The 13,347-nt window shown below is 41.1% G+C and overlaps 1 protein-coding gene across 1 annotated transcript; it reads left to right on the top strand.

Moving 5' to 3' along the window:
• Positions 1 to 1,750: 1,750 nt before the first annotated feature.
• Positions 1,751 to 4,021, top strand: LOC106607190 (ADP-ribosylation factor-like protein 4D). Its single transcript, XM_014203888.1, has 2 exons — positions 1,751 to 1,928; positions 2,694 to 4,021. The coding sequence occupies exon 2, from the start codon at positions 2,837 to 2,839 to the stop codon at positions 3,440 to 3,442; it is 606 nt and encodes a 201-aa protein (XP_014059363.1). The 5' UTR covers positions 1,751 to 1,928; positions 2,694 to 2,836; the 3' UTR covers positions 3,443 to 4,021.
• The last annotated feature ends 9,326 nt before the right edge of the window (positions 4,022 to 13,347 follow it).

Raw genomic sequence — 13,347 nt, 5'->3', positions numbered from 1 at the left:
CCCTTGAGTTAGTGGCGTCATAGATAAAGGTAAATAATTACTCACCCACCCCAGTAGTTCACCCTCTGGAGATACAATTCTCACCTGAGGAGTCTGGAAATCTCCAACCCATTAGATCATGTAATATGTGCAATGCACGTTTGGTAACTTACCAAATGCATTGTCGTTCTGCAATAGTTTTGCACCTGTGAATCTTTCAGGTGTAAGCTTCACAATATATAGATGTATTTCCCATATTAGTCGGTAGATGGCGCTACTGTCATGTTTAGTAAAACAGACCCCCTTTTTTTAACTACGCAAGTCAGTTAAGAACACATTCTTATTTACGATGACGGCCTAGGAACAGTGGGTTAACTGCCTTGTTCAGGGGCAGAACGACAGATTTTTACCTTGTCAGCTCAGGGTTTCGGCCCAACGCTCGAACCCCTAGGCTACCAGCTCCTTTGTACTGATACAGTCTGGAGGCCTTTTTTCTTGCATTCAAATTCCAATTGATCAAAGCTTTTATGTTTTTTTTTAAATCTAAAAAACATAGGCCTATTTGTTTTTCTAGCCTTTTTTTCATACAAAGCAAACACAGTAAGTAATTGCCAATGAGAATACATAAGTAGATGCATAGACAGTCTACTTAGAAACATATATTCTGCATGATATATTCAGTCCTGAAAGTGAATTGGTACCCAATTTATAATTTTCCAATTGTTTGTTAAGATAGCAACTGCTCTATAAATGGAGCAGCAATTAATAATTATCCATTGTATATTGAGGTTGTTCCCTTGTGATAATGACAGTAAAATGGATGTGTTGTGTGTGTGCATAGATCGAGTGAATTTACGATGAGAGAAGCACAGTATTTTTTTATTTGATTTGCTTCACTGGAAAGCTAATTTGTCAGTGATTTGAACGTTGACTGTGTGTAATTACTGAGTTCTGCTCCCCCGATGCAGACCCTTCGGCATGGAATTCTGCTCGGCAGGAAAGATAATTATTGTTGCACATGCTGACACAATTTCTCAATCTCAATTCCCCTGCGAGTTTTTATTTAACTCCCATGTGTGATATCTGCCCTCCATTTGCTGCACTGTGGGTACATCTGATAACCACTCTATTTTCAAATCTGCACACAGTTTTGCATCCTCCCCTCATGACAAGCTACAACCAGCAAGTGTTGTGCTGAGAGTAGTAACTGGATTCCTCCCAGATATGCTGATATGACCTGGCTGGTTTCATAACACATGCCCTATGAATACAGGGCACTCCAACTCCAGCGGGTCATTCACTGAAATGTTATCATGGTGCTGTTCAAGGAAAAGACTACAAAGGCATTAGCATTCAAATTGCCACAGTCGACCCATTGTCCCCTTGCTGCCCCCAACTTTGTTCAGAACAGAAAGACCTCAAGCGGCAACCCCAACTACTTTATACACATATTTCCATGATTTTTGCTGGTATACATTTCTCATAGGCTACTGAACATGACGTCTCATGTCAAAATATGAAATAGGTTACTGTTTAGTGGTTTACGATTATGTATTGATTAAATAAACAAGGCGAAACAGCCAAGACAGCCAACCAAGCTAAGCATTCCCACATAATCAATATCCTACTTTGTTTATTCCTTTAGTTTGACAATTCCAAATCAATTGACTGATAACTGTCGATAAGAGCTCAAAAGTTGACCTATGACCACTTTCCATTTAAAGGTCATTGCATTAGGGGGGAGGCTGGGACAGGGAGTGTTTTCGTTACGTCACACGGGGGTTGTGTTCTTCAGTCTTGCTCACCACCTCTGGTTCCATTCCTTTCCTGGAGATTCGACAAGAGGGACTTCTTTTCAAGCACAGCTTCTTTTGGAGTGCTTCAGTGTGGATTTGTGCTCGTCTGTGTTGGAATTATGTTGTCTGATTCAATACAGGCACGCTATAAAGGTAAGATTGCGTGTAAATGTTCTAACTAACATCGTTTGTTTGGTTCGGTTCAGCTAGCTAACTAATTAACGCTAAGTGTCACGACTGTTAGATGTTGTTTGTCGCACGGACAGAGCCAGCATTGCAAGTGCAGCACAGTAACTAGCCAATGTTTGTTAACCCCACTGTAATTACTTACAACTAAAGAATTGTTACCCAACAATCTACCTAGACGGCCAACACTTCACTAAAGTGATCTACTATTTTGTTTGTTTTTTCGCGTTAAGGTTAACTAGCTAGCTTTAGCGACACCAGCGTTACTATGCAGCCGCATACGCAACGAACCAACAGGACAGTGGAGATACGTTTGCTGAACTAACGTTACATACATAGGACCAGAATATTCTGTGCCTTACTGACAAAACACATTTCAATGTGGTCAATTCATTTTTCTGCAGATAGTAGCTTATCGCGCTATGACAATGCGTGTACTGTACACTCTACTCTTATTGCTATATAAAAAGTGAACAGGATTTTAGCCAGTGTTGTCAAACAGTAATGCCAATTCGGCTGCATTTCCATATAATTACATATTGAAACTGTTTTTTTTTCTGCTATGGAAAGATATGCAGGTTTGTTTTGAGAAAGTTGTGGCTAACTGAAATGGGCAGTTTATTTTTTTCTTCTTCCAAAGCATAGTCAGTAGACTAAACGTATAAATGATTGTCAACCATGGTGCTGTCTATAAAACATAACTAATCTTGCCCGTTTCCTTCATTTTACAAGGTCATCAGTGAGTTTAGTCGTCTGCCTTCTGGTCTGCAACTGCTGCCTTTGAAGTAGGTGTGAATGCTTCATCTCTCTGGAGACACCCACCACCTCCCTGACTAGTCTGCCACCTCACGATCAGGGCCAGCCAACCAGCCAAAATGGGTAACCAGCTAACAGAGATAGCCCCCAACACTCCTTTCCTCCCCAATTTCCAGTCTCTGCATGTGGTCGTCATTGGCCTGGACTCTGCAGGAAAGACCTCCCTGCTGTACAGACTAAAGCTCCGGGAGTTTGTGGAGACCATCCCTACAAAGGGCTTCAACACTGAACGGATTAAAGTAGCAGTTGGAAGCTCGCGGGCCACCACCACCTTCCAGGTGTGGGATGTGGGTGGTCAGGAGAAGCTGCGGCCCCTGTGGAAGTCATACACGCGTCGCACCGATGGCCTGGTGTTCGTTGTGGATGCTGCAGAAACTGAGCGCATGGAGGAGGCCAAGGTGGAGCTCCACCGCATCAGTCGCTCGGCAGAGAACCAGGGTGTACCAATTCTGGTGCTTGCCAACAAGCAGGACTTGGACTCTGCAGTCTCTGCTGTGGAGGTGGAGAAGGCCTTGGCCCTCCACGAGCTTAGCAACTCCACACTGCACCACACCCAGGGATGCAGCGCGCTGAACGGCCAGGGGCTCCAACCCGGCCTGGAGAAACTATATGAAATGATCCTGAAGAGGAAGAAGCTGCTCAGACACAGTAAGAAGAAGAGATGAGCTGTGCGTCTGAGCTTCAGAAAGCCGCTTACCCCGCAGAATGGACCTTGTTGGTGTTCCTTGGAATTTGATGGGAAATTTGTGCCCCGAAGGACCTGCTTCAGGTCTCCCAGTGAGGGTCAGTCCAGAGGAGCGTGAAATGGACCTGTTATACTATGTTGGACACAGCACGGACTACGTTCAGCCATTTACAGTGGCTCTTTTTCAATAAACATTGCCATCTGCTTTTTATCAAGTTGTAGTACCAACATGGTCTAGTCCAAACGTCCAGTGACGTATGGTAGTTCTAATGTAGTTTACCTTGTAGTTCACTTTGTTTCACGGAGGTGGTTCACCGTTGGAAAAGACAACGCTTTTGTAGATCAAAAGAGGGACTGTATTTCAACCCACTGTTCGGCTGGCATTGTAAATGCCTGCTGGCAGGAGGCCTGAGGCTGCTAGCCATGATGCAACTTTTCACCACTGTTTTGCTTGTCATGGTAGACTTAAATGTGTGAAGTTGTTACAACCAATATGTTTTTACATTCTGTACATATTTTTTTGTAATGCTTACAAATGAATAAATTATTGAAGACACTATCTGGAAGTCCACCTTCTTTCCTTCAGTTTATTTGACCATGCTGACCAAGTGTTATAGTTTGCCCTTGTTATATCAAAATGTTGGTGCAGTTAATGGTATTCTCAACAGAACACCAAGGGTTCCTGTAACTTATAGGTCATGTTTCCATTTTTGCTCTTGAGGTGTTTTTTTTTCTTAAACGTCATTGAAAAAGTATCCTTTGGAGTCAGGAGACAACGGCTCATGTTACTATTTCAGTTACTAATCTTTCCTTTAACATCTGCCTGCTGGTTCCCACCCTGGCAGAGATCGTTTAAAGAACAAACGGTCTCTTTGGCTTCTCAATTATAGCTTTTGCATCAATCACAAGAGGAACTGCTTACCTGTGTTCAATGACATTTAATTAGTGATTTGCACATCAAGTCTCCTAGGGGACATTCATTGGCAGTTTTCCAGGCATTTTATATCTATGGTAGCTCCAATAAGTCATTAATTGATCAGTGTTAGTCAGACAATTTATAATTAGCTCACAAAGATAATTGGGAATAGTTGTGTAAGAATTTGTTTTCTTGAAGGACATCTCACCTTCCAGTGAGGAAGGGCAGTGTTAAATGGTAGCCCAAAAACCACAGGCAATTCTAAACCTGAGACTGTTAAGTTACTCTTCCTGACACAGTGCACTACTTGGCAATAGTGCCACAATGAAAATAACCTAGTTCTTGCCAGGTGCTAATATGTAACTGGTTTGTCATATTGTATTTCATCAGAGACAATCTACAGGTTTGAACAAGTGACCCATATTACTTGTATAGCAGAAATCTGTGGATTTAGAAGTTTGATTTTGTATGTGTTCACAGAATACTAAGAAACAGGATCAAGGATCTACAGAGTTTGGCCTGTATAAATATTTGAAAGCCATATGAAAGGAAAGCTGTGGGCAGGACTGACTTCAAACGTACCAGATAATTCAAATCAATAATGGAGGCTAGGAGCCTACACCAGCACACGAAAACCTTCACTTTAGTCTCTTTTTGGTCGCTCTATTTATCAGGTAATGGGGCCATGACCAGATTAATGCAGTGTCTTCGACTTGTCCCTCACACATTTATGGGGGTATGTATTGCTACCTTTTTTTTTTTGGTTTTGTGTCCATGCTGTTATATTCCAATTGCATCACCTACGTTTTGGAGGCATTTTCATCCTTAAGCTTACCGTATACTTCCCAGTTGAAACAGTTTGCGCAAATATGACATTTTGTGACGTTTTTGTTCGTTTTGGTGTTCGGCAGTTTTTTTTGTTGGGCTGTTTGAGCACACACATTTTTTTTATTGAGGCTAGTCGAAGTCTACGCCCCTTCGTCGGTGATTGGTCAAAGTAAGGATTCTTCAATTAAGTGTTATTCAATGAGAGACTAGTTTTCATGCACATTTTTTCACTTGAGAAATACTGCACCAAGCATCTAAGATGTAAAATTATGCAACAAACTCCTACTCTGCAAAAACTGAAAAATGTATTACAGATTTCTTGATTTTTCTTTAGATTAATTCAGACTATTTTGAGGTAGTGTATTTTGGCTACGGTGTCTCAATAGGGCCAAAGTAATATTGGCATATTTTTTTCTAGTTTTTCAACCGATGGTCTTTTAAGGGCCTATATGAGACACAGATGTTCACTTCGCCTAGCCGAGTTCTGCTAAGAGCAAACCGAACCTAGTGTGCGGACGGCCTGCAGGCCGATCTGGGAAGACAAGTCATGCAGGAATGTAAGAAGGACCCAGCCATCCCCCGTCACGGCCACAGTCTCACCACCAACTATACACTTCTACTGATACCAAATACAATTACCTTGATTAGAACCTCCCTGTGTGTCTCAGCAGCTTGAGCTGGATTAGTCAGCAGTATTGACGATTTCATCATCAAAGTGCTCTGCTCTCCCAAGGCGCAAGACCAAAACCATGTAAAGCAGGTCTACATTAATTGAAGTTAAGGAACCATTTTTCACTAGAAGTTAGGCTTTATAGATCTTTGACCACACCATTTGGTTTTGCCAATAACATTCATCCAGCTTGGCTGCTAACATTGTCGGCCCTGATGCCTAAATATGCCCTGCACGCTACATTTCACCCCCCTGGCCAGTGCTGTAATTTAGGGTGTTTCTGATGTGTATCTCCACATTCTATGGGAGGCTCCAGCTTTATGGGTCATTTAAGTTGGCTCACAGATAGTGCTTCCTGAATAGAACATTACCTCTCATTCCCCAAGCAGCTGTGAGGTAATAAGGCAGGGAAATTAGTCTGTGCTAAGGGAATTGTTTACCTTTGAGAAAAAGTACTTAACTTATTTGTGTACTTGAACTGAAGTGTGGGTCTAGTAGTTTACTTTTACATACTTCACAGGGAATGCTTTGTAAGGTTGGGTACAAGTTAAGCAGAAAGAGCAGAAGAATTTGACAGGTTCTCCCTCTGCATTGTTGCTCCCATAGTATAGCTTGCAGCTAGTGCGTCAGAGCAGTGAAGGGTGTGCAGAGGCAAGCTATCAAGCTTGCGTGAAGCTCTATTATATCAAACCAACCCTGTGATCCACACCCACTCTCTAAAGAATAGCTGAGCAGTGACACAGGCCTGGCTATGCACTGTCCCCCAGGCACTAAAGGAGATACCCAGTCTGACAGCCAATGAGCTGAAAGTACTACTTAATTAGTTTTTTGGGGTATCTGTACCTTACTTTACTATTCATATTTTTGACAACTTTTACTTCACTACATTCCTAAAGAAAATAATGTACTTTTTACTCCATACATTTTCCCTGACACCCACAAGTACTCGTTACATGTTGAATGCTTAGCAGGAAAGGGAAATGGTCCAATTCACCAACTTATCAAGAGAACACGTGGTCAACCCCAAGCTTGATGTCAACGTCAGTGATTTTTAAGCCAGTCCAACAGTAGTGATACCAACTACACCCCATATGGAAAATAATCCTGAAAATCAAATACGAATCTTGTATGGCAGTGGTGTATTTGTATATGTGTTCATGTATATGCCTTATATGACATACACAACTGAGTACATGATGTGGTGCATTTCCTACAAAGATATGGCAGTATTTGAGATAAAATATATGAATTATATGAGTCATCTACGAATATTATAAGGAATGTGTATGTGCTGAGAATGTAACAAAATAAATGCTTTCCTTATAGGTTTCAAATTGTTTTTTTTTAAGTCAACATATAAAAAAATATCACAGTTATTATAAGAAAAATATAATACTTTAATAAACATTTTCAGGTATGCGTTTCTATGGTTAAGGCTAGGCAGCACCTCGTGCTAGACAGTCGATGTATTTACATCTATGCCTTTGGTCTCCCATCCAGGGTTTTAACCAAGCCCAGCTTAGTTATGGTATTTGTCACATTACTAATGTGCTGTCATGAGAATGATTGTTGGAGATCTCCACTTAATAACTAAATAGATGAACTGCTGCTATTAGTCATTCATCAATTTCCTCCTCTCCTCCTCCTGTCTTCCTCCTTTCCTCCTCCTCCCTCTCCTCCTCCATCTCTTCTCTTCCTCCTACCCCCGTTCACCATCTTCTCCTCCTCCTCCTCCATCTCCTCTCTTCCTCCTTCTCCTCTTCACCCTCTCCTCCTCCTGTCTTCCTCCTTTCCCTCCTCCTCCCTCTCCTCCTCCTCCCCTCTTCACACTCTCCTCCTCCTGCTCCTCTTCCTTCCACTCATCCTCACAGCGAACTTTGCTTATTTTTTCCAGTAAGTGTCACATTGCACGTGTCAGTGACATCAGACAGGGGTATGCAAGTGCTTTGAAATGAGTATGTCCCATGTATGAGACCTTAGAAGGCTTAGCTTACATGTCTCTTGTATGGTTTATATAATATAATGCATGCAACATATAAGTCAGATATTACAAGAATCTTCTATGAATCTTGTAAGTGTATTTACTACCATATGTATTGCTTGTATTGCTTAAGTTCCAGGTAGAACATGTAAGAGTCTTGTAAAATTCTTCTATCTTTTCCATAGGAGATAGTCCCTGCTTTTGCATGAATACAGCTGGTTGACAGATGGGCCATCAGTTGAGTGCTCTCTTAGTGTGTTTCTGTTTCTCTCCAATGACCTGAGGTTGTGCATGTATCCACAAAGGGAGATTTAGCGCCACTTGCAAGTTCAGCTTCACGTGTGATCTCAAACAAAGCCATCTGTTATGGTTTTGATATTCATCTTTGAAGATGTGATGATGTACGATAAATGTAGCTTCTCCTATTAAACCGTAGTCCATTTTTGATAAAAGTGACAGAAGACAGAATCAGAAATCTGCAATTTTATGAAAGCAAATCTAACTGAAACCATGGTGAAAGAGATATCACTATCTCTCATTCTGCCTGTACAAACCACTCTTTGCATACATAACATCCTATCTTCCCTCTGTACGTTAATGGGTTATTGGGGTTAATAGGCAGATCCAGGGGTCTCTCTGTATTGGACATCCTAATACTCTATTTGACACTGAGGGCCAGGAGGTAAATGATGTCATCTGTTCTTGCCCATCCATAGAGGTCAACCCGGCTCCATTACTATCTCTGACCTTAGCCAGGCTGGCGGAACACAGATAATACTTTCAATAACACCCACCACCACTGAGCAATAGATAAGTGCCAATTCCAATGAGTGACTCTATAACGATGTGACCTGAAATGGGTTACTGTGCAGTCAGCTCCTGCTCTGATGTCTGGAAGGTGATCTGCCTCCTGCTATTGGGAATAATGAATGGTGAATGGGAATATTCATACATGGATTGGCCTTGGTCACATATCTGTGTCTTGCAGTCCTGGGTTTAGTATTTGTCAATTAAATACTTATATTCTGTATTTTTGAGTATTTCCAAATATTGTGGTGCCGAATCAACTATTTCTATTTGAAGTATTTGAAAGCATTTTTTGAAATAGCTTCCTATAAATAGCCTACTACTTGAAGATATTTTAAAATACGTTATTTCAAATAACGAGTTCAAATGCATGGTCATTTTTAAATAATAGCATATTTGTGTTTGAAATACATGCCAATACTTTCCAAGTATATTTCCAAATACATTCCAATATTCAACTATTTGTTTTTGTTTTCAAAGAAAAAATATCTGAATACATTTATTATACAATATATACAATATATTTTAAATAATTTAGTAATTTAAACCCAGGTGTGGTGTCTTGCAAGGAGATGTGATACGTTGAAAGGCTAACATCACATTATTATTAGAAGTCAGGTTAACTGTTAAATACTGTGTGACAGTGAGGACAACTGATGAATAATGAGTGGCAACATAGTGTTTGTGTTTATTGCACCCATACGCCTGCAACCAGTTACTCCATGTTCGAACGCGAACAGAGCAAACCCAACTAAGACCTGTCAACAAACATGGTCGCTCGGGAAACAAGCACAGTGCCTTGTGAGACATGGCCCTCTCAGGCGTTAAGGAGGCAATTAAACAGACTGGTCTCTGCCTCACACGGTCGTCACTCAGATGCTGTTTATTTGGCACTGTGCTGCGATCTTCAGGTAGAAGTTTTCCCATAGACACAGATCTAGGATCAGCTTACCCTCTTCTAATCCTGGTGTTAGGCATCAAAGGGAATTCTAAAAACTGTCTCTACATCAGCATCTATGTGTAACTTAATCTATATTCTGTGGCTTATCTGCTACAAACATAGTCATTTAGCACCAGGCCTCAGGGCTTGCTCTGAATCAGCATGAGTCTTGTTGTAACCCACAATGATACAATGAAATGGTTTGGACAGTAAAGCACAAACCTACTTTGGTTCTCAGATAAGTATGTATTTTTCTGTACCAAAGTTTTCCATTAAAAACAAGAGGTCAAACAAATATGTTTTTAAATGGATAGACAACTGTGCTGTTGGTTTGTAAGTGAAAATATAATTCCTATCTTCTGTTATTGTTTCTTTTCCTCTGTGATATCTTGTTTGGCCCATAAAGTTCCTCTCTCAATGTGAAGACACTCCATGCTGACAGTTAGTTGTGGGTGGATGTCCTTGCTTGCTTATCACTCATATTACAAAATGTTCCTATCCGCCTCTCATTTTTATTCTCTTTCTTTCTCTCTCTTTCTCTCTCTCTCTCTCTCTCTCTCTCTCTCTCTCTCTCTCTCTCTCTCTGCCTCTCTCTCTCTCTGCCTCTCTCTCTCTCTGCCTCTCTCTGCCAGTGAAACGTCTCTCTCTAGCCTCAGCCCAAGCTGTGAGCTCCCAGGATACTTCATCCACTATTACACTCAGGAATGTTCTCATTAAACGCTTTGGGAACTCTGTCCAGCCTATTCTACAGTTTTGCCACGCCAGTGGATAATTTAATTAATTGCCGTCTTTTGGTGGTGGTGTGACAAGCGGGAAGTACAGTTCTGGAACTATTTGGAGAGTTTAACTAAATGGAATTGTGCTTGTTGTGAAAAGCCCACAGAAAAGGAAGAATAACATGTGGGCCAGTTACATTACTAGTAGTACTGTTATGAAGTACTTCTTTATGTGTATCCAATTTGTTATTACTGATCAAGTCTGTATTGTTTCTCTCCTATCACTGACCATGTACCTCATGACAGACAAATGACATGATGTAAGTTAACAGAGCCCACAGTGTCACTGTGATTGTAACTGTTTACAGTTGTTAGTCACAGTGTCTGCTTTTTCTCCCCGTCGCTCCTCACAGCCCCGTCAGTCAGCTGATCACAGTTTGTTTTCACTATAAAGTACTGGCCCAGGGGAGTAAGGATTATCTAACAGCCAAGATGGGTGTCGGGATAGGGGAGAGCAAGGAAGAAGAGGGTGGTATTAGGACACAAAACTGGTTGTTTTACTCTCTGGGGCTTGGACGTCTGCCTGAACAGTCCAGCAAAGCTTTAATTGGAGCTGCAGAGGTTGGAGAATCTGCTCTGCTTGGCTCTCCTTGGCCTTTAGCTTTGCTGCTCTCTGGAAACAGACTGTCAGAGCACCACACAGGGACACAGCACTGCAGGGCAAACAGTTACAGTTTGGATCTCAGCTGGGCCATAGCAGCTGTTAAACCCTCCAGTTGATGACTTCACCTGAGAAACAACGGTTGTTGTTTTGAAATTATTCAGGGATTTTATATGATGGGTCTGATAGTGTGGTGTTGCCTGTCAAGTAGACTGATGATTAGTTCACCACCCCGGGCCCTGGGCACTCTACCTCTCGATTTGCGCCATTATGGAGTCTACGGCACACTATCATGCCAGGGAAAGTTTGAGTAATTTCTGAATGAGAGAGGACATGTGAAAATGAGTATTGGTTTGCGTGAGCTGTGCCCTTTGACCTGTGAAACATATAGAGAAGAGTAATCACTACATACAGACTTTCATGTCAAAGTAATAACACATTTTAGTCAATATTTGGTTTTAGTATGTTCCACTTAAGAGCCTCAGCTGTAAAACTCAGTTTTCAGGCCTCACCACCAGTCTAGCATGTAGAGGTTGACTCCTGTTTGATAACTCAGCAAGGTGCCACTCTATGCCAGACATTCAAGGAATGTATCACCAGTTTGTCTGTATATCCAGTTTGTCTGCATTGTCTGCATATATAATACCATAACCAATGTCAGTCAGGCTTTAAAAAAACAATATGGGTATGATAAACGTTCCATGTAAAGATAATCAAGTCTGTCTGAGACTTTTGTTGATTATAAAGGACCCAATAACCTTTTAAGCTTCAAATCCTTCTTCTCTTTCCATTCTACCTCTGTTCTGTTCTATTCAGATATGCATACATTTTACAGGTAATCCATTTAAAGGCACGATGCACACAATGAAACAATCCAAGTTAAGTGCCCTGCTCAAGGGCACTGCAGTAATATGCACCGCTTGGGATCTTAACATGCAACCATCTGGTAAACCCTCTTCCTCTACATAGAAATTCATACAGCCAATTTAAAATTCCCCTTTAAGGCTCCTTCAAAGTTTTTGGTTTTGTAATATTATTGATGAGTATTGACGGCGCTCAAAATACCAGCTACACACCAATATCTGAAATGATTACCGGAAATATGAAGGCTATGGGCTCTATTTAATCTGTATCACTGAAGCATTACAGATTGCGCAATAGACATTTAAAGGTAATTTCCCGATTAACCCAACATATGCAGCATTTACCGTGAATGCAGTCTCCACCAATGCGGTAACATTGCCTTTAAATTTCAATTACACTGTAATGCTGAACTTCCGCGATATGGATTGAATAGAGCCCTATGAAAGCTACAGAACGCTATTCCACTATATGAATGCATAAAACATTTTGTTGGCTTATTTCTCCTGAATTGAAGTTTCCGTCCTCATTGGGTGTTCTCTAACATATACACTGAGTGTACAAAACATTGACTGACCAAGTGAATCCAGGTGAAAGCTATGATCCCTTATTGATGTCACTTGTTAGTTTGAGTGTGTCAAGAACTGCGACGCTGCTATTTTTTTCACGCTCAACATTTTCCCGTGTGTATCAAGCAGTGGAGGTTCCTCAGAGGAGGAAGAGGAGGACCATCCTTCTCACTGAAATTTCACAAAAATAAAATAGTGAAACATTAAAATAAGTTATCCTGTTTAGATAAACTATACTAAATATATTCACGTCACCAAATAATGAATTAAAACACATGGTTTTGCAATGGTCTACAGTAGCCTCAACAGCCCTCTGTAAGGTAGCACCACGGTGTAGCCGGAGAACAGCTCGTTTCTGTCCTCCTCTGGGTACATTGACTTCAGTACAAAACCTAGGAAGCTCAGAGTTCTCACTACCTTCTACCTTGACACAGTAATTATGGCAACTTCCGGAGGACGTCCTCCAACCTATCAGAGCTCTTGCAACATGAACTGACATGTTGTCCACCTAATCAAAGGATCAGAGAATTAATCTAGTACTGAAAGCATAAGCTACAGCTAGCACTGCAGTGCATATATTGTGGTGAGCAGTTGACTCGAAGAGAGAGAAAGACCAATAGTTGAACAGTTTTGAACAAATTAATTGTTTAAAAATGCAAGAGAGAGAGAGAGCTAGCTATATTTTGTTGTATTTTTTTCACTTTCACTTACTTAGCTAGCAAATGCAGCTAGCTAGTTTAGCCTACTCAAACACCCGGCTCAAAACAGAGGGGGATGCTATGCTAGCTAGCTGACTATGGCTATCCAACTGGAACTCTTCCAAGTTAAGATAAGCTTTTGATTGTATTAATTTATTGCCACCGGGTCCACCGGTGTAACTGCTAAACTGCTTGCTCGACACTGTACTGCATGATTGTAGTGGATTTACTAACGCGT

This window comes from Salmo salar, chromosome ssa06 (assembly GCF_905237065.1).
Source record: "Salmo salar chromosome ssa06, Ssal_v3.1, whole genome shotgun sequence".
NCBI lineage: Eukaryota > Metazoa > Chordata > Actinopteri > Salmoniformes > Salmonidae > Salmo > Salmo salar.
Note: the sequence above shows the minus strand (reverse complement) of the source record. Positions and strands in the feature narration are given on the sequence as shown.

What these genes read in the sequence shown, in the direction of transcription:
- LOC106607190 (XM_014203888.1), top strand. Translation starts at nt 2,837, where the DNA reads ATGGGTAACCAGCTAACAGAGATAGCCCCCAACACTCCTTTCCTCCCC.